The 22,581-nt window shown below is 42.7% G+C and overlaps 1 protein-coding gene across 1 annotated transcript; it reads right to left on the reverse strand.

Moving 5' to 3' along the window:
• Positions 1-1,942: 1,942 nt before the first annotated feature.
• On the reverse strand, positions 1,943-3,967 carry LOC127295560 (uncharacterized). Its single transcript, XM_051325527.2, has one exon. The coding sequence runs from the start codon at positions 3,721-3,723 to the stop codon at positions 2,209-2,211; it is 1,515 nt and encodes a 504-aa protein (XP_051181487.1). The 5' UTR covers positions 3,724-3,967; the 3' UTR covers positions 1,943-2,208.
• Positions 3,968-22,581: the final 18,614 nt, after the last annotated feature.

Here is a 22,581-nt window from a genome sequence, read left to right on the forward strand (position 1 = left end):
AGGATAGATAAGCCCCATCAACCAAATGAGGAACTACCCCTTCAATCTGGCCATCAACTTTAGCCCGCTCAATTATAATAGCAAGCATATCTGCCACAATGTTGAACAATATTGGGGATAGTGGATCGCCTTGTCTCAAACCTTTTTTTTGTATGGAAATATCTACCAATGTCATCATTGACCTTTATGGCAATACTTCCTCCAAAAACAAAGTTATTAATTAGAGCGCGCCACTCTTTAGAAAAACCTTTCATCCTAAGTGTTGAAGAAAAGACCACTTAACCTTATCCTAGGCTTTTTCAAATTCGATTTTGAGTATAACCCCATTCAACTTTTTGCGGTGCATCTCATGAATTGTTTCATGCAAAGTGACAACACCATCTAGGATGTATCTACCTTGCATAAAAGTAGTATGGGATGGAAGCACCACATGATCAGCCACCTAATTTAGTCTAACAGACTTTGGTAAAAAAATTAAAGCAAACGTTAAGAAGACAAATTGGTCTGCATTGTTGGATCCGTTCCGCATCTACCACTTTTGGTAAAAGAATGATTTCACCAAAATTGATACGAAACATCTCAAGTTGCTCCTTATGGAGTTAACTAAACAGTTCCAATAAATATTTTTTAATTATCTCCTATAAGGTCTGATAAAACTCAGCTGGAAAACCATTCGAGCCTAGCGCCTTATTATGTTCCATTTGGAAAACCTCTTCATTATCTCTTCCTCTGAATAAGAAGAGGTCCGAATCACATTTTCTTCTAGAGACGCTTGAGTAATATCATCAATCCTGAACTTGTCTATAGATATATCAGATTTCTCAGGGACGCCAGACATGCCTTTATAATACGATGTAATATAGGACTTGAGCTGCTCATGACCTTCAATCAAGGCCTCTTCCTGAACTAGAGAATGAATGAGTTTCTTTGTGTACCTACTATTGGCAACACTATGAAAGTATCTCGTATTCGAATCTCCTTCCAACAAAAATTGAGCTTTAGATTTTTGGTACCAATTGAGAACCTCCTTCCAACGTGTTGTGTTGTTGCCATACGAGACATTTGTTTCTATTTATGACTTAACCCCAAACTTTGTATAGTTGTGATTGCATTATTTATAAAGCGGGATGAATGGGACCGGAGTGATGTTTTGACTGGGTGCAGATACTCCCTTCTTTGAAATGCATCTTTGATATATTTTAAAATGTCAAAAAAAAAATAAAAAAAAATCCACGTGTACATCTTCACATGCTACGTGTGCACAAAGTATTTCCATGAAAAATCAATTTGTCGTTTTGGGTGTGTAAAAAGACAAAAAAAAATGATGCTAAGAATAAGTCTTTTTGTGATACATGTTTATCTTTTTACATAAACCAAAAGAATATTGGTTTTTCGCGAAACTCTACAAACGAACAGGGATTGTCAAGATGTACTTGTGGATTTTTTTGTATAATTTTTTTGACAATTATAAATATGTTTTTTGGGTGAGGGTAACATATGCACCGAGGAGCCAAATTTAATTCTGAGTGACAAATGACTATTTTGCGGAGTACTATTTCAATTATAGAGTTTGGCCAACTACATCCGGCAGATAATATAAGAATATGTTCTATGACGATTAAAATAATATTTGTTTTATATTAGAGATTTCGATATTTTTTTTGTATAGTTGGTTAAAATTTAGGGAGTTTGAGTTTGTCAAAACCCAGAATGCAAACTAATCATCAACACAGGGAGTAAAGGGTGTACCTATGTCTCAGTTAACTGAGATTTTCTTAAGTCTCAGTCACCTCAGAAAAGTGCAACTGCAGTTCAAAAAACGGAATGGCTAGAAATCAGGCGCCTGATTTTTAGTATGTATCAGTCAACGCTTTTAGCCTTTGGATTTTGCCTCACGATTTGTGCAGTGTGAGAACATAGTGAGTTTCCACTAGGTCGAAACTAAGAATTTAATGAGTTTCAACTAGGTTGAAACTGATAATTAGTACTATTTTTATAAGTTACAACTATATTGAAACTGAGATTTGTCACATGACATAGGCGACTGAGACATATTCCTGAGACCTAGACTCGCCCTTCAAAAAAATGTGCAACTCGGATTGCACTTTTTCGACAGAAAAGTGCAACTCAAGTTCATTTTTTTGGGTCAGGCTGATGAGTACTGTTTGGGAACTAATGGATAAGTAGGGAAGCTATTTCTGAACTGTCTCAACTAGTACTTGTGATGTAACCGAGCATGGTGTACACGGTCTGCAGCAGGGACGGCACAACGAATATGGCGGCCGCTGCGAAGAGCGACACTGCCACCCACGGCGACGGGAAGAAGTGCAGCACGAAGCCGCCGCACCACCAGCTGATCCGCCGCCTGCGGTGGCACGCCACATCGTCGAGCATGTCGCCGAACTCGTCAGGCAGCCTGGCGCCGACGGTGTGCGCCCCGAGCTCCCGGAAGAAGTAGACGAGCTCCGCGTCGGTGAAGCGCGTGGAGGCTAGAACGCCCCGGCGACGGAGGAACGAGGCGTCGCTCGTGCAGCGCACGAGGCCCTCCATCCGCGCGACGTGCGTGGTGACGCAGGCGCCGTGCGCCCAGTGGAAGTGCATCTCGAAGGCCAGCATGTTGTACAGTACCACCGCGCTGTACTCGTGGACGTGGAAGCACGGGATGCTCATCACCGCCACGGGGCTCGCCGTCCGGCTCCAGAACGACATGTCGAGGTGGCTTTGGCAGCTTGACGACGCCGACGCCTGCCGGAACCACACCGCCGAGTGCCGCAGCTCCATGGAGCAGGGGAAGAGCCTCTCCGACTCCCTCTTGATCTTGAGGAGCTTGAGCGGCGTGGAGAGGATGGCGTACTTGGTCTCCGGCACGCGGGACCAGTGGAAGAGGTGCAGGACATGGTGGAACTCGGCGCCCGCGGCGTGGCAGGGGAGGCGCGCCCGCTTCGGGCTGACGTCGTCGAAGCATCCCAGCACGACCTGCTCGACGCAGTGCCGGAGCTTCAGCCTGCCGCAGGAGGCGACGAGAAGCTTGATGGCGGCGAAGGGGACTTGGTTCTCGAGCACCAGCATGTCGAGCTTGATCTGCTCGGCGTGCTGCGCCACGGCCATGTGCAGGATGAAGTACTCCCGGTTGATGGACGCCGCCCGCGCCGCGCTGTCGGCGTCGTCGCCGACGCCCGCCTTGCTGAGCATCATGCTAACGATGAGGACGAAGCAGCTGTCCAGGAGCAGCATCTGCAGGAACCTCTCCTCGTCGTCCAGCAGCTCCCTGTCCGCCTCCGCGTCGTCGTCGGCGAACTCGTCGCGGAGGCGGTGGCGCTCCGCCGACAGCAACGCGACATAGCGGTCGACGTCGAGCGCGCACTGGTCCTGCAGGTACCGCATGAACGGGAGCTTGGCATCGTCGGGGAAAGCTAGGCCGGGGTCGCCGCGGTGGAACGGGCCGATCGCCACGGCGCGCACCGCGTGGAGCGCCTCGACGCGCCCGGAGCGGCCGGGGCGCGACCGGAGGATGGTGCCCGAGCGCTCGCCGAGGTACCACAGCATGGGCGTCCGCGCGATGAGGTCTCTCATCACGGCCTTGTTCACCGTCGCCGACGTGAGCTTGCGCAGCCACTTCCGCTCGGCTTCAACGCCATCGACCGAATCAGATTTCGTCTCGGCGGCGGTGTCAATGTCAATGCGGTGGCCATCGGTTGATCGGCTCAGCTCATCTCCTTCCATCCTGATTTGATTTCTCGAAGCAGTTCAGCTTAATTGATGGTCATATATGGATTTAACATGTCCCGTGTTAGTTGGGACTTGTGACCAAAGACATACTAGGGAGGACAATGAATCTGGCAGATTTCAGCAACACATTCTTGCTGAGCAATGGACAAACGGAACATGCCAGAACTTGATGATCAACTACGATACAGATACATCGACAAAAAAAGGGAATTTGAACATGACACATTTGTCTGGCTGGTTGTTCATGTATGGTAGGAAAAGCAAAAAAAAAAAAAAAGTTGAGCCAGGCTCTGTTTATTTGGTAACATTGGAACTCCTAACCACTTGGCTTGGCTCATTCCGTGGATCGAACTTTGCTGAATTTTCCCATTACTTTGTTTAGCTGTAATTAACTATCACTTGTTTTAGCTATTACGTCATAATTTCTTGTGATGTCATCGCGATTCCTTGATCAAATATCGAAACAGCGACGCTAGCCGTCGCTGAAATTCAATTTTGGTTCCTCGCCTTATGTTTGCGTGACTTTTCAATGCTGTCTGTGTCACGAAATTGTGGGAAGTTGACTTGTCATCTGCAAGGCTAAAATTAATTGGATGTGATGTCATTACATCTAAACAGCCAGACTCGAGCTTGGTGCGTCTCAGTCAGCTGAGGAGATGCATACAAGAGTACTCATAGAAAAATATTGGGATGTTTTCACCTGAAACTCTATTCCTCCAAGAGACCGAAGTGAAAAAACCTAGGGAGTAAGCATAATTTCTCCAGTGTGTACACTCTTTATTAATAAAGAATTCAGGTAAAAGATAATCGATGTGCACACCTTCTAGCTGAGTATCCGGACGCTAATAAATTCATTGGAAAAACTCATCTTGCTGTGCCATGAGGGCGAGGTTACACTGTTACGCAGGAAGATCGAGGCTTGATCAAGATCAGGTTCACGAGGATACGATGCCGACCTCACGTTCTGAGTATATGACGGCGACAGACATGTCAAATTGTTAAGCATTTGATGGTTTTAAAACCGATATTTATCTCTACGAAGCTGAAGTTCTAGCTGGCATTAGAGCATCTCCAACTATTCGATCTATATTGGACATAAAATATGTTTGTTTTGGCTGTTTTTCCCTATGTCTGTTTAGGTCGGGAACAGACTGCAAGGCCCATTTTCTTTTTTTCATATAAAATTGCATATAGTGGAATATGACTTACACAGTGCAAATAATAATAAAACCATAAAATACAAATAAAACTAAATAGAAACCCTAGTCCCCATCGTTGGCCACGCCGTCTTGTCCTCTTCATTGTTGGTTAGGTCGACGAGCTCCGGTGCGGGCCACAGAAACGGCCGCGAAACCATCTGAGTGCCAGAGATGGCGCAACTGCCAATGGTGCTAGAAACGGGTTCCATGGGACGTTGGAGGGGCATGCGGCGTGCATGTCAACTGTTCTATGGCCACGATGAAAGGGTAGGCACATGAGGGGATGGAAGGTACAACTCGAAGTTGTGGGGTCAAGGCGACATGGTGGGCTACCCCTGTACGATCGCAGAGTCCCGCAACTGCAACGCGAGGCCCTAGCACTCGCTCAACTCCTGCAACTCTTGTGCCATGATGGACCTTAGATGATGGTTGTGAAATACGTAACTTTTTCTCACGTTTAAACATTTAGCTATGTCAAGAAATTGACTAAGGTTTCCGCTAAATGTGCTACTAATGACTAATTATTACAAAGATGTGCAATATCTTCTATCTTTCAGTGGTGTGCAGGAAATCGAGTTATAATGGCAAATGGACCTGCAATTACTGAATAAAATCTTGTCACAAGTACAACAAAGTTGACCAGACGTCAAAAGGCGGCTCCAGGGAGTTTAGCGTACATCGGTACGGGCGGGACTTCGGTACAGGCAAGCTCCGCCCGTACGGGGTGCCGCGGCCTTCCCGAGGTTAAACTCTATACGTTCTGTGAAGGGACCAACGCCAAAGAGAGAGCCATTCTCGCCAATCAGAGCCGCCATCCATCAGATCCATCTACACCACACAGAAGGAGATCCACCACCATAATTCATCCATTTCATCTCCCATCTCCTCCATAGCCATAGCCATTACCATTATAATAGAGATTTCTTTAAGAATTGACGACCATTGTAAGAATATTATGGTTAAAAGTAAATTCTCTGGCTGCTTGGGAGATGATATGCAAGCCTAAGAAAAAGGGGGGTTGGGCATTATCAATCTCAGAGTTAAAAATACTGCATTATTGTTGAAACATATGCACAAATTCTATAACAATTCTGATACTCCTTGGGTCTCTCTGGTTAAAGATGATATTACTTTGAGACACCTCCTCATGCAGTTGGTCTTGTGGGATCTTTTTGGTGGAAGGAGGTGATTAGTTTATCTGATCAATACTGGGCTATAACTAGATGTGAAGTTAAAAGTGGATCCTGTGTTTTCTTTTGGTATGATAACTGGAAGGATCAAACTTGGGATTTCAGGTTTCCCAGGTTGTTCTCATTTGCCAAAGATAAGCTCCAATCTGTCAAGGATTTCATCATGAATGATAGTATTGTCTCCAATTTTCATTTGCCCCTGTTTGTTGAGGCACATGATGAACTTATGTAGTTGCAAGGTTTGATCCAGGACACAACACTGCAAAGCCAACAACATGGTGAGTGGATATGTACTCTTGGTACTAATATTGTAGGTTTCAAGCCTAGTATGGTATATCACAAGCACTTTCAGGCTGTGGAAAATCACCCTCCCTCTGCATAGGTGTGGAAAAGTAAATGCACTTCTAAGCACAAGTTCTTTGCATGGCTCATTTTACATGACATAATTAATACGAAGGACATGCTTGTTCGAAGATACTGGAATGTCACCTCAAATCATGCTTGTTTCTTTGTCCTGGCAATATATTTGAGGACTGGAGGCATCTCTTTTTAACTGCATGTTCAGTACTAGAATTTGGAATTACCTCCAAATTTCTTGGAAACCTAGAGAGACAACTGATGTTCTTATTGCTGCAAAGAAAGGCTTTAAGGGTCTGTGCTTCATTGAGGTAGTCATCCTGGCCTGCTGGTGCATCTGGAATCAAATGAATGATTGGATATTCAAAAGAATTATACCATATTTTTAGAAATTGGAAGGCTAGTTTTTGTTTTGAGGTCACCATGCTTAAGCATAGGGTGAAAGCTTCCTCTATTGATGCCTTATCAGCTTGGATCACGTCTCTGCCTTAGTCTTTTTTGTTTTCCTTTTTTGTACATATGTATTGTAAAGTTGTTTTACCCCCACAGTCAAAGGTTAAAAAAAAATTGTGGTTTCAATTCAAGTATTTGCAACAAAGATTTCTATCTTTGATCTTGATATTATATGTGAGTAGTCCTCACGGAATACTGGTTGGGGTGAATCCTCGCAGCGTTTATATGCATCTAATCGCATGAATATGTGTAAGAATTGAATAGGAGCTTTGCAATCTTGTATTCTTATCTCTTAGCCTTGATTTGATGATCTGCAGGTACCCATGTCTATCGGATCAATCAAAGGAAGAGGTGGGATGGGGGGAGAACAATATGCTACCGCGAACCTGGTACGTCGTGTGCCATCTCGCTCTCGAAATCTTCAGGCGTCGCCTTTCCCAATACCTAAGTCTATAACCTTAGACATTGCTGAGGGTACAACCTCGTCATTGACGCCGTATGTGGAAAGTGCGATGACTGAATTTTATTATCCAGGTGGGATTCGTTGAGTTCGTCATCAACATCATCTGCAAGACAGAAGACTAGAAAAGATCAATCACATCTGGTTCACACACGTCGAAGCGCTCAAATCCATCATCTACAGGCGGCAATATCGCGCGTATCCGCCGAGAAAAGCAACGCATGATCGAGTTGAATCCAGCAGCTAAGAGAGTTGCTTGGGATCGAAGCGCCCACCACAACCAGCGACAGAGAAGATGAAAAAGTGAACTTGGCAGCCTACAACGCGTACGACACCAACAGACTTTGCGACAAGAGCGAAATCATCATGGGCATGTATCTGCAAAGCATCAAGTCCTAAGGAGAAAGACTCCACGCGATTCACATATAGAGCGGAACCAGCGCCAAGCAAAAATAGATCATATCGATCGGTACAAGTTTCGAAAAGCAAAAATGCATATTCTACACAAGTTTAAGATCTGATTGAGTTCCATCTCCCAAAGCAAGCTAAGTATTATTACTATCTCGAACGACATAAATCTAGTATAACTCAATTGATGTGTGCAACCTATGTTTCTATTCCATGTTTGTTTGAGTGTAACTACACGACAGGCGATTGACATGTATGTTTTTCTACTTCACGTTCACGTGAAGATCCATCGGGTGGCACGCTAAGATCGAGTTTGCGTGGAAATAAAAAGCCACGACAACGAAGCACAAAGTATGGAGAATCGGTGGACTACTTCACCGCAGACTACATCAACTTTTCTCCGTTGTAAAATACCACTTCCGTTGACTTCTTCCGACCAAACGCCGCTCAACTTCACCGTAATAAACTTGCAATCTGACACAAGGACCATCTGCTATATTTCCAATTAATTACTACTCGCACAATTTATTTGGTCAAATATTTTTGTGTTATTACTTGCTCGTAGATTTTTTGCGCCGTAATATCAGTGCAGATCGGAATAAGCTTCAACCACTTTGCTTTGACGATCCTATTTGTCATCGCGTACTCGTCATCATGGACTCAAACACACTCGGGGGCTAGCTCGTCGAGGATTCGCTACATCCATTGCGTCCTCTACATCAATTACGTCCGCCACGTCGACTGGTTCATGCTAAACGCCGCACGGCTTCGCCGTGTCGACTCACTCCGCTGCATCGACTACTTCAGGCCAGGCGCCAGGCGACTACATCGACTGTGTCCGCTGCACGACTTGCTTCCACGTTGATTCCACCGCACCCGATAAAGCTAAGTGTTCATCTTCAAAGAGTCAGTTATTATTTACTTTCGCTGCACCCGACACTCGGGGGCTGCGCCATTACATCATATCGTAAATACACCCGATACCCCGGGTTGCAACGTCAATAATATCAACTTTGATTGTCTACAAGATGGGTTGAGTACTTCACCGAACTCTTCAACAACTCGGACTTAGTATTTCCCTCGAGTGCTTCAAAAACTCGGGTCGAATACTTTCCCAATTGCTTCAACAACTCGAGCTTAGTATTCCCTCAAGTGCTTCAAAAAACTCAGGTTGAGTACTTCCCCGAGTGGTACAACTCGAGTCTATGCGTGGTTGCAAGAATCCGCCCATAGACTCGGGGGATACTCCCATCGGGAGCACTAGTTTCGCACCCAACAAAAGATTTTGAAGAAACCGAGGACTTCAACTACTACAACAGCCAAACACGGCATCCGATAAATAAATAAAATCCTGGTCCACGTCGTTGTGAGCCTCCATATGCCATGCTAGAGCATGAAGGTAAGACCATCAGGATCCGTCGTGTGAGGCCTAGCACCGTCACAGACTACGCTCTACTAGCAATATCCGCATCGTCGTCGATGTGATGAAAAATCCTGACGGACGTGTCAGGTAAAACTTTAATTTCCTAGAATTCAGAACTCGATAAGTCTTCCGCGAGCTGAATTACGCCAGTTTTGCTGATTTGTATCTGGGGATGCGAGTTTGAAGTAGGTTCCCCGCATTTACTCAGGCAATTAACTGATTTTCGATCCGTTCTAATGCATCAGGCTGGTTTACCAATATCTCTATGATAAAAATATTCGTATACAAAGGAAATAATGAAATATTGCCTTTTCACGATCACAGAAAAAAGAAGTTGCAGGTTTCAAACTCGACCCGAGAAATAATACTTCCTTGGATGTTTCACAAAGTTCGAAGTCGATTATTTCGTCGAGTGGTACAACTTGAGTCTACGCATGGCTGCAAGCACCCGCTCATAGAATCGGGGGCTATTCCCATCGGGAGCGCTAATCGCACACCCAATAGAAAATTTTACCATTGGAGAAGCAAGGATCTGAAAATTTCGGCTACTGTGTCAGTCAAACAAGGCACTCTATCAAGATAATGAATTCTTTACTGGATGAAAGTTTGTTTTTCGTTTTGCAGGTGAATGAATCAAGGTTTGAAGACTCAACTCAAGTATGCGACTCAAGTAGAGCCTACTCCCATCGGGAGCACATTGATGCAAAAAAGTTGAAATCTGCATCAAGTTCTTCGAGTGGTACAACTTGAGTCTACACGCAGCTGCAAGCACCCACCCATAGACTCGGGGCTACTCCCATCGGGAGCGCTAGTCGTGCACCCGATAGAAAACAATTTCGACTCATCATCAAATACAAATTCAACATTATTCGACAGATCAAGACACTTCAAGGCGATATTCGAGATTCTTGAGTCTCTACGCAAGACTTCGACTTCCGTAGACACTCGGGGGCTACTGTCATGGGTGTACCCTTTCGGGTACCCATTATTGGTATACCTGGTGTGGATCAGTCGAAGGCCCATGAAGCCCATGGTGCAACAAGCAGTCAAATTCCAAGAATCTACGCGCACCAATCAAGGAAAGCTCAAAGAAGGAAACTCCAGTTCGTAATCGAATGGGACTCTTGTAAACCCTAGCTTGGTTGCATATATAAAGCCAGGCAGGGGCAGCCTTTGGGGAGATGGCAATACACACAACATAGAGATCATATTAGACTAGACACAATCCGCCTATGGCGGGACCCTATAAACACATCTATCATATACTGGATTGCTAGCAGGATGTAGCGACCCTCCAACATGGGGACGTCGTGTGCCATCTCGCTGTCGGAATCTTCGGGCGTCTCCATTCCTTAAACCTAAGTCCATAACCTTGGACATTACCGAGGTTACAACCTCATCACTTCCCAAGGTTCGATTAAACCTAGGTCTTCTAGGGAAAAAGCTTATCATACTACAATCCATAATCCGGAATGAAGGTATCAACCCTTTTTCTGGCTCCAGTGTCGGGAAAGAAATTTCACTATTCCGGTAAGGTTACTAGAGACCTTATTAGTTAGTTTCATTTTCATTTTAATTTTAATTTACTACTATTAGTTGACCTTTTTGTCATCTATTTGAAAACCCAAAAAATAGTTACTTGTTTATTTTATCTTCATAATTAAAATACCAAAAAGATAGGAGCAATGGCACAAAAGAAGCTTGGGGAATATGCTATCACCAATGATGATTTTATTCGTGCACCAATAACTCAGCCCGTTGTTGAAGTGGAGAAGTATGAAATTAATCTTAACCTTTTAAGCTTGGTTTAGCAGAATCAATTTGGAGGCTCAGCCGCTGAGGATTTAAGTATGCATTTAAATACATTTACTGAGATATGCGACATGATGTGCATTAAAGATGTCAACCCCGATGCGGTAAAACTATGATTGTTTCCTTTTTCATTAAGATGAAAAGCAAAAGACGGGTTGCTAGCTTTGCCCAAAGGCACTATTACTTCATGGGATGAATACACTGATATATTTATGACTATGTTTTTCCCTCCAGCAAAGATTATGCAACTACGCTCTAATATTACAGGTTTTAGACAAGAAGACCGTGAGCCACTAGCACTTGTATTCCAAAGGATGAAGGAATCCATCATGAACTATCCAAGTCATGGAATGGAAGACTGGTTAATTCTCCATTTATTTTATAATGATCTTAACCCAATGTGAAAGTCTATGCTTGATATTGCAGCCGGAGGAACATTCATGAGCAAGCAAGTTGAAGTTGCTAGAAGACTCCTAGATGATATGCAAAGCAACCTTGCTCAATGGCATGTAGAAATATCCTCCTCGAGAAAGGTAAATTTAATCACCGAAGGTAATAATGAAGAGCTTACTTCAAAAGTAGATGAGCTTATAAATATCTTGAAGGGTGAGGAAAATACCCAAGTTAATGTCGTCACCAATTGTAATATTGAGGAAGTAGATTTCATAGCTAGAAATCCTTATAACCCTGCATGGAAGAGTCAAAACTTTGGCTCAAATTTTCAAAAGCAATACACTAATCCTGCAGGAGTTCAAAGTAACAACTACACTAATGGTAGTGGAGCAAGCAATGGTAATGTTTATATTGAAAGTACTTTCAAAATAATACTCTTACAAAATAATACTCTTACAAAACTTACTGAGAATCATAGTACCATATTAGGGAATTTGTCTAACCAAACTGTTTCTCTCAAGAATGGTGTTCAAGTTCTACAGGAAAGGATAAAGACCGTTGAGGAACAATTGGGCAAGATAGCTGAAAGCCAAACTATAATACTTGCGAGATTCGCAGAGAGGCCCGAACCAAACCCCGTTGAAGATCTCAAGATGATGAGGATCAAAGAAGAAAACGGAGAACCTGAAGAGCTGGACTATGGCAACGCTCCATCACTGGACTATTCCTTGCAAGATCTCGTGAAGATGATCACCGTCAAGAATCTTGGAATCGATCAAGGTAACGGTACTATGTACCGACAATTTATTCATGAAGTAGCATGCAAAGTTCGTGAGCTAGAACAACAATATAAGAAGCTAGCTGAAAAACTCCTAGCTAAGCTTGATGATATATTTGAGCCCACTATTAAAATTCATATTGGAGTAAATGAGGTTGTTGCACTTTGTGATCTTGGTGCAAGCATCTCCAAGGAGCTTATTTGATAAGTTAAAATTGGGGCCATTCAAAACAACTGAGCTAAGACTTCACTTAGCTGATTCTACTAATAAACAAGTTGTAGGAATCAAAGATAATATTGTGGTAGATATTAAAGGATGCACCGCTCTTATTGATCTTGTTATTGTGGACATGTCTGAAGAACTATATAATCTTAGGAAGGACATTTCTTAGAACTATTAAATCTCTAATCAATTTGCATGAAGGGAATGTGAGAATTGGACTACCGTCTAAAGAACCATTTGTAGTACTGTGGAGTGGGTAATGGGATCATCACTTTAAAAGCTAATTACTTTGGAGTGGGTATTCCACTTACAAAATCAAAATGATCACCATATGCGTCAAGCTAATTGACCTTAACTATAAGCGCTTCATGGGAGGCAACCCATGCTAAATAAAATTTCCTTTACTAGTTCTTGTTTTAGTTTTTTGTTTGTTTTTTATTTCCAATAAAGAGTGTTCATGCGTTCCTTTGGAAAAGAGGAGAAGAAATAAGTGTTTATACCTCTCGATTTTATATACTAACATATGAGCATTCTTAAGTTTTATGAACCGCTGGTTTTTTCCTTAGTCATTTTTGAGGATATGTTGATGTGCAAAGGCATGTGCAGAAATGCAAAGAAATTAAAAGTTTCGTAGGTTCGGTACAAATGGCGACCATCGGTACGGTGGTAACGGACCGTACCACGCACCTGTACCACTTCCGCAACCGGAAGATGAGAAAAATGAAAGTTTCGTCGAAAGCATCTACAACTTTAGCGACCATCGGTACGGGGGCACCCGCCCGTACCACCTCATCGAAAAACAACAATTTTTCGGAAAGGATCCCGTAGGAATAGCAACCGCCAGTACGGGGAGATACGGCCGTACCGCGCATCCGTACCGAGTGCACCGACTCAACCCTGAGGCGGCGACACCTAGTATGTGCGGGTTGTGATATGTCTCAAACGTACCTATAATTTTTGATGTTCCATGCTTATTTTACACCAATTTGTATATGTTTTGCTCATGCTCCGTTGCACTTCTATACATTTTCCGGCACTAACCTATTAACAAGATGCCACAGTGCTAGTTCCCTGTTTTCTGCTGTTTTGTATTTCAGAAAAGTTGTACATGAAATATTCTTGGAATTGAACGAAAGAAAAGCCGAAGTCAATATTTTTCCGTAACGAAGACAGAGTCCAGAGGGGGGTCGAAGAAGTGGCGCAGGGTAGCCAGACCACACCTAGGCGCGGCCTGGCCTTGGCCCGTGCCTAGGGGTGGTGTGGGCCCCCTGGCCTCCACCGACCTCGCCCGTCCGCCTATAAATGCCTCCCGACGCAAAAACCCTAAATCAACTAGCCTTCGCCCACAAAAAGTTCTGTAGCTCCGCCACCGTCGCAGACAAGATTCAGGGGATAGAAGTTTCTGTTCTGGCACCCTGCCGGGATGGGGAATATCCCCCGGAGCCATCTCCATCGGCTCCACCGCCATCTCCACGGACGTTGCTGGCTCCCATGATGAGGAGTGAGTAGTTCTCCCCCGAGGCTGAGGGCTTTGCCAGTAGCTGTGTGGTCTATCTATCTCTCCATGTATGATATTTATGTGATCATGGGCATTGTAAACTAGTTGAATAAGTAGATGTTATTCTTCAACTATTGTGCTACTCAAGTGGTTTTATTATGTGATCTCCGGAGACACCTTGTCCAACGGTGTGAAGGTGACAGTGTGCACAACGTGTTTGTATCTTAAGCTTAATTTACAGAAATACTTATGACTTGTGGTGTCTAGTTAGTACCATCTTTGTATGCTCAAAGTGACAGCGTGAGGCATCCATAGTTTGGGAATGCGAACTTTAAGGAGTGCTTATGCATCCCTATATAGTGAATTTGTGTTTATTATCAAACCGGAGAGTGGTTCAGAGTAGCATAGTGAAGTGATAATATCTATGTATTCAATTATGGTATCATTGTTGAGAGTGTCCACTAGTGAAAGTATGACCCCTAAGCCTTGTTTCTAAGCATTGGAACACCGTTTACAACCAGTTCTGCTACATGTTTGCTTGCTGCCATTTTTATTTCAGATTGCATTTACCACTCATAATCATCCATATTACTTGTATTTCACTATCTCTTCGCCGAACTAGTGCACCTATACACCTGACAAGTGTATTGGGTGTGTTGGCGACACAAGAGACTTCTTGTATCGTAATTGCAGGGTTGCTTGAGAGGGATATCTTTGACCTCTACCTCCCTGAGTTCGATAAACCTTGGGTGATCCACTTAAGGGAAACTTGATGTTGTTCTAAAACCTCTGCACTTGGAGGCCCAACACTGTCTACAAGAATAGAAGCGTGTGTAGACATCAGGTTGTACCCGTACTGTACCGTATCGTACGTCCGTACCGTGCATCAGATCGCGACTTAAGCACAGAAGAGGTAAACCTAACCCAAAATATTCATATTCTCTCTCTTTCTCCTCCAAACTCCAAACCAAATCCATTGGATCTTCAAATCTGTTCATTTTGGATTTGATTCCTCGCACTCAATCGAACCATGATGAACACGAGGAGCCGCACACACGCACAACTGGTTGAGAACACCCCTGCTGCATTTGGCATCTAGTTCGATGATCGGCGTCAACTCAACCGTTTCAACCGCCTCAAGAACCGCGAGATCAAGTCGAAAAATGGGCATGCCCCCATATTCTGAACAAACTAGGCCTACGCCACGATTTCAATACCCTTTGCAACAATGTTGGTTTGCTTCACTTTGTTATTCAAGAGGCCGCCACCTATCGCCGCTTGCTACTCGAGTTCCTTAGCACCTTGAAGCATACGGTGGGAAGGTATCACACCCCGGAGGAAGACCAACCCGGAGTCGGTCGGATATTCTTCCGGTTGATGAACCGCACGTGGTGATTTCACAAGAATCATTGAATATGACATGATGATCCTCGCAAAGGTTGTGTTCCCAAATATCAACATCCGTCTAAACTTGGGCGCCCTTCTCATCATTTACCTAAACCACCAAGCACTTGAAGCTCGGGGACCCCATATGCGGAGGGGGAGTGATACGTCCCAAACGTATCTATAATTTCTTATGTTCCATGCTACTTTTATGATGATACTCACATGTTTTATACACATTATATGTCATTATTATGCATTTTCCGGCACTAACCTATTGACGAGATGCCGAAGAGCCAGTTGCTGTTTTCTGCTGTTTTTGGTTTCAGAAATCCTAGTAAGGAAATATTCTCGGAATTGAACGAAATCAACGCCCAGGGGCCTATTTTTCCATGAAGCTTCCAGAAGTCCGAAGAGGAAACGAAGTGGGGCCACGAGGTGGCCACACGCTAGGGCGGCGCGGCCCAAGCCCTGGCCGCGCCGGCCTGTTGTGTGGGCCCCTCGTGACGCCCCCTGACCTACCCTTCCGCCTACATATAGTCTTCGTCGCGAAACCCCCAGTACCGAGAGCCACGATACGGAAAACCTTCCAGAGACGCAGCCGCCGCCAATCCCATCTCGGGGGATTCAGGAGATCGCCTCCGGCACCCTGCCGGAGAGGGGAATCATCTCCCGGAGGACTCTTCATCGCCATGATCACCTCCGGATCGATGTGTGAGTAGTTCACCCCTGGACTATGGGTCCATAGCAGTAGCTAGATGGTCGTCTTCTCCTAATTGTGCTATCATGTTCGATGTTGTGAGCTGCCTATCATGATCAAGATCATCTATTTGTAATCCTACATGTTGTGTTTGTTGGGATCCGATGGATATTAAATACTATGTCAAGTTGATTATCAGTCTATCATATATGAGTTGTTTATGTTCTTGCATGCTCTCCGTTGCTAGTAGAGGCTCTGGCCAAGTTGATACTTGTGACTCCAAGAGGGAGTATTTATGCTCGATAGTGGGTTCATGCCTCCATTAAATCTGGGACAGTGTGATGAAAGTTCTAAGGTTGTGGATGTGCTGTTGCCACTAGGGATAAAACATCGATGCTTTGTCTAAGGATATTTGTGTTGATTACATTACGCACCATACTTAATGCAATTGTCTGTTGCTTGCAACTTAATACCGGAAGGGGTTCGGATGATAACCTGAAAGTGGACTTTTTAGGCATAGATGCATGCTGGATAGCGGTCTATGTACTTTGTCGTAATGCCCTGATTAATTCTCATAGTACTCTTCATGATATATGTATGTGCATTGTTATGCCTTCTTTATTTGTCAATTGCCCAACTGTAATTCGTTCACCCAACATGCTATTTATCTTATGGGAGAGACACCACTAGTGAACTGTGGACCCCGGTCCTATTCTTACATCTGAAATACAATCTACTGCAATTGTTCTTTACTGTTCTTCGCAAACAATCATCTTCCACACAATACGGTTAATCCTTTGTTCACAGCAAGCCGGTGAGATTGACAACCTCACTGTTATGTTGGGGCAAAGTACTTTGGTTGTGTTGTGCAGGTTCCACGTTGGCACCGGAATCCCTGGTGTTGCGCCGCACTACATTTCGCCGCCATCAACCTTCAATGTGCTTCTTGGCTCCTCCTGGTTCGATAAACCTTGGTTTCTTTCTGAGGGAAAACTTGCTACTGTCTGCATCACACCTTCCTCTTGGGGTTCCCAACGGACGTGTGTTAATTGCATGCATCAAGCTAATTTTCTGGCGCCGTTGCGGGGGATCTGAAGAAAAGTTACACCCTAGGGATTTCCAACTCCCACGACAACAGCTAATTTTCTGGCGCCGTTGCCGGGGAGATCAAGACACGCTGCAAGGGGAGTCTCCACTTCCAATGTCTTTACTTTGTTTTTTGTCTTGCTTTATTTTATTTACTACTTTGTTTGCTGCACTAAAACAAAACACAAAAAAATTAGTTGCTAGCTTTACTTTATTTACTGTCTTGCTCTCTATACCAAAAACACAAAAAAATAGTTACTTGCATTTACTTTATCTAGTTTGCTTTATTTACTACTGTTAAAATGAATACCCCTGAAAATACTAAGTTGTGTGACTTCACAAACACTAATAATAATGATTTCCTATGCACACCTATTGCTCCACCTGCTACTACAGCAGAATTCTTTGAAATTAAACCTGCTTTACTGAATGTTGTTATGAGAGAGCAATTTTCTGGTGTTAGTTCTGATGATGCTGCTGCCCATCTTAATAATTTTGTTGAACTATGTGAAATGCAAAAGTATAAGGATGTAGATGGTGATATTATAAAATTGAAATTGTTTCCTTTCTCATTAAGAGGAAGAGCTAAAGATTGGTTGCTATCTTTGCCTAAGAATAGTATTGATTCATGGACTAAATGTAAGGATGCTTTTATTGGTAGATATTATCCTCCCGCTAAAATTATATCTTTGAGAAGTAGCATAATGAATTTTAAGCAATTAGATAATGAACATGTTGCTCAAGCATGGGAAAGAATGAAATCTTTGGTAAAGAATTGCCCAACCCATGGACTAACTACTTGGATGATCATCCAAACCTTCTATGCAGGATTGAATTTTTCTTCGCGGAACCTATTGGATTCAGCTGCTGGAGGTACCTTTATGTCCATCACTTTGGGGGCGGCTACAAAGCTTCTTGATGATATGATGATAAATTACTCTGAATGGCACACGGAAAGAGCTCCACAAGGTAAGAAGGTAAATTCTGTCAAAGAAACCTCCTCCTTGAGTGATAAGATTGATGTGATTATGTCTATGCTTGTGAATGGTAGATCTAATGTTGATCCAAATAATGTTCCTTTAGCTTCATTGGTTGCTCAAGAAGAAAATGTTGATGTGAACTTCATTAAAAATAATAATTTCAACAACAATGCTTATAGGAATAATTCTGGTAACAACTATAGGCCATATCCTTCTAATAATGGTACTGGTTATGGTAATTCTTATGGGAATTCTTACAACAATAATAGGAATGTACCCTCTGGTCTTGAAGCCATGCTTAAAGAATTTATTAGTACACAAACTGCTTTTAACAAATCTGTTGAGGAAAAGCTTGATAAAATCGATATTCTTGCCTCTAGAGTTGATAGACTTGCCTCTGATGTTGATCTTTTAAAATTGAAAGTTATGCCTAATAAGGATATTGATAATAAGATTGTTACTACAGCAAATGCCATCCAAGTTAGAATTAATGAGAATATAAGATTGATGGCTGAATTGCATGCTAGGTGGGAAAGAGAAGAAAATGAAAAACTTGCTAAAGAGAATAATGTAGCTAAAGTTTGGACTATTACCACCACTAGTAATGATAATGATTCACATGTTGCTACACCTCCTACTATGAATGGTAAAATAATTGGTGTTGGCAATGTTTCTACTCCTAGTGCAAAGCGTGCAAAATTACCTGAAATTGCTAAAACTGCTGAAACTGCTTGTGATAAAACTGCTGAAATTTTTTTCCAACATTGGGGACAATGATCCCATTGCTGTAGATCATAATGGTTTAGATTTTGATGATTGTCACATCTCTGAAGTTATAAAGTTCATACAAAAACTTGCTAGAAGTCCCAATGCTAGTGCTATAAATTTGGCCTTTACAAAACATATTACAAATGCTCTCATAAAAGCTAGAGAAGAGAAACTAAAACTTGAAACTTCTATTCCTAGGAAGTTAGAAGATGGTTGGGAGCCCATCATTAAGATGAGGGTCAATGATTTTGATTGTAATGCTTTATGTGATCTTGGTGCAAGTATTTCTGTTATGCCTAAGAAACTCTATGATATGCTTGACTTGCCACCATTGAAAAATTGTTATTTCGATGTTAATCTTGCTGATAATGCTACGAAGAAACCTTTGGGAGGATTGATAATGTTCGTATTAGGGTTAACAATAACCTTGTCCCCGTTGATTTTGTTGTCTTGGATATTGAATGCAATACATCTTGTCCCATTATATTGGGAAGACCTTTTCTTCGAACTGTTGGTGCTATTATTGATATGAAGGAAGGTAATATTAAATATCAATTTCCTCTCAAGAAATGTATGGAACACTTCCCTAGAAAGAAAATGAAGTTACCTTATGATTCTATTATTAGAACAAATTATAATGTTGATGCTTCATCTCATGATAATACTTGATTCACACTTTCTGCGCCTAGCTGAAAGGCGTTAAAGAAAAGCGCTTATGGGAGACAACCCATGTTTTTACTACAGCACCTTTGTTTTATATTTGAGTCTTGGAAGTTGTTACTACTGTAGCAACCTCTCCTTATCTTTATTTTATTGCATTGTTGTGCCAAGTAAAGTCTTTGATAGTAAAGTCAATACTAGATTTGGATTACTGCGCAGAAACAGATTTCTTGCTGTCACGAATCTGGGCAGAATTCTCTGTAGGTAACTCAGAAAAATCTGCAAATTTACGTGTGTGATCCTCAGATATGTACGCAACTTTCATTCAATTTGAGCATTTTCATCTGAGCAAGTTAAGTGCCCCTGTAAAATTCGTCTTTACGGACTATTCTGTTTTGACAGATTCTGCCTTTTATTTCGCATTGCCTGTTTTGCTATGTTTTATGGATTTCTTTGTTCCATTAACTTTCAGTAGCTTTGTGCAATATCCAGAAGTGTTAAGAATGATTATGTCACCTCTGAATATATGAATTTTCAATTATGCACTAACCCTCTAATGAGTTTGTTTCGAGTTTGGTGTGGAGGAAGTTTTCAAGGATCAAGAGAGGAGGATGATACAATATGATCAAGAAGAGTGAAAAGTCTAAGCTTGGGGATGCCCCTGTGGTTCATCCCTGCATATTTCAAGAATACTCAAGCATCTAAGCTTGGGGATGCCCAAGGCATCCCCTTCTTCATCGACAACATTATCAGGTTCCTCTAGTGAAACTATATTTTTATTCAATCACATCTTATGTGCTTTGCTTGGAGCGTCTGTTTGTTTTTGTTTTTTGTTTTTATTTGAATAAAATCGGATCCTAGCATTCTTTATATTGGAGATATTACGCTCCGCTGTTTCGTATGAACACATGTGTTCTTAGCTTTATTCTTAATGTTCATTGCGAAGGTTGAACTACCTCGTTCATTGTTATATGGTTGGAAACGGAAAATGCCGCATGTGGTAAATGGTATAATGTCTTGAATAATGTGATACTTGGCAATTGTTTTGCTCATATAGATCATGTTTAAGCTCTTGCATCATGTACTTTGCACCTATTAATGAAGAACTACATAGAGCTTGTTAAAATTTGGTTTGCATGATTGGTCTCTCTAAGTCTAGATATTTTCTGGTTGAGGTGTTTGAACAACAAGGAGACGATGTAAAGTCTTATAATGCTTACAATATGTTTATATGTGAGTCTTGCTGCACCATTTCATACTTGAGTTTGCTTCAAACAACCTTGCTAGCCTAGCCTTGTATTGAGAGGGATTCTTCTCGTGCATCCAAATCCTTGAGCCAAATCCATGCCAATTGTGTCCACCATACCTACCTACTACATGGCATTTCTCCGTCATTCCAAAGTACATTACTTGAGTGCTACCTTTAAACTTCCATTCTTTGCCTTTACAATACATAGCTCATGGGAAAATAGCCTTAAAAACTATTGTGGTGAAGAATATGTACTTATGTGTCTTATTTCTTAATAAGTTGCTTGTTGTGCGGTAACCATGTTTCTGGGGACGCCATCAACTTTTACCTTTGTTGAGTATCATGTGAGTTGCTATGCATGTTCGTCTTGTCTGAAGTAAGGGATATTTTCATGATCAAATGGTTTGAGTATGCATATTGTTAGAGAAGAACATTGGGCCACTAACTAAAGCCATGAATCATGGTGGAAGTTTCAGTTTGGACACAAATCCTCAATCTCTTATGAGAATATTATCTGTTGTTGAATGCTTAAGCATTAAAAGAGGAGTCCATTATCTGTTGTCTATGTTGTCCCGGTATGGGTGTCTGATACGTCTCCGACGTATCGATAATTTCTTATGTTCCATGCCACATTATTGATGTTATCTACATGTTTTATGCACACTTTATGTCATATTTGTGCATTTTCTGGAACTAACCTATTAACAAGATGCCGAAGTGCCGATTCTTTGTTTCTGCTGTTTTTGGTTTCAGAAATCCTAGTAACGAAATATTCTCGGAATTGGATGAAATCAACGCCCAGGGTCCTATTTTGCCACGAAGCTTCCAGAAGTCCGAAGAAGAGACGAAGTGGGGCCACGAGGTGGCCAGACTACAGGGCGGCGCGGCCCAAGCCCTGGCCGCGCCGGCCTGTAGTGTGGGCCCCTCGTGCCGCCTCCTGACCTGCCCTTCCGCCTACTTAAAGCCTCCGTTGCGAAACCCCCAGTACCGAGAGCCACGATACGGAAAACCTTCCAGAGACGCCGCCGCCGCCGATCCCATCTCGGGGGATCCAGGAGATCGCCTACGGCACCTGCCGGAGAGGGGATTCATCTCCCGGAGGACTCTACGCCGCCATGGTCGCCTCCGGAGTGATGTGTGAGTAGTCTACCCCTGGACTATGGGTCCATAGCAGTAGCTAGATGGTTGTCTTCTCCCCATTGTGCTTCATTGTCGGATCTTGTGAGCTGCCTAACATGATCAAGATCATCTATCTGTAATTCTATATGTTGCGTTTGTTGGGATCCGATGAATAGAGAATACTTGTTATGTTGATTATCAAAGTTATGTCTATGTGTTGTTTATGATCTTGCATGCTCTCCGTTATTAGTAGATGCTCTGGCCAAGTTGATGCTAGTAACTCCAAGAGGGAGTATTTATGCTCGATAGTGGGTTCATGTCTCCGTGAATCTGGAGGGGTGACAAGAACCTCTAAGGTTATGGATGTGCTGTTGCCACTAGGGATAAAACATTGGTGCTATGTTCAAGGATGTAGTCACTAATTACATTGCGCGCAATACTTAATGCAATTGTCTATTGTTAGCAACTTAATACTGGAGGGGGTTCGGATGATAACCTGAAGGTGGACTTTTTAGGCATAGATGCATGCTGGATGGCGGTCTATGTACTTTGTCGTAATGCCCAATTAAATCTCACTATACTCATCATAATATGTATGTGCATGGTCATGCCCTCTTTATTTGTCAATTGCCCAACTGTAATTTGTTCACCCAACATGCTGTTTATCTTATGGGAGAGACACCTCTAGTGAACTGTGGACCCCGGTCCAATTC

The sequence above is a fragment of the Lolium perenne genome, chromosome 4 (genome assembly GCF_019359855.2).
Source record: "Lolium perenne isolate Kyuss_39 chromosome 4, Kyuss_2.0, whole genome shotgun sequence".
In the NCBI taxonomy this organism is placed as follows: domain Eukaryota; kingdom Viridiplantae; phylum Streptophyta; class Magnoliopsida; order Poales; family Poaceae; genus Lolium; species Lolium perenne.

Coding starts and splice junctions, on each gene's coding strand:
- LOC127295560 (XM_051325527.2), bottom strand. CDS start 3,723: ATGGAAGGAGATGAGCTGAGCCGATCAACCGATGGCCACCGCATTGAC.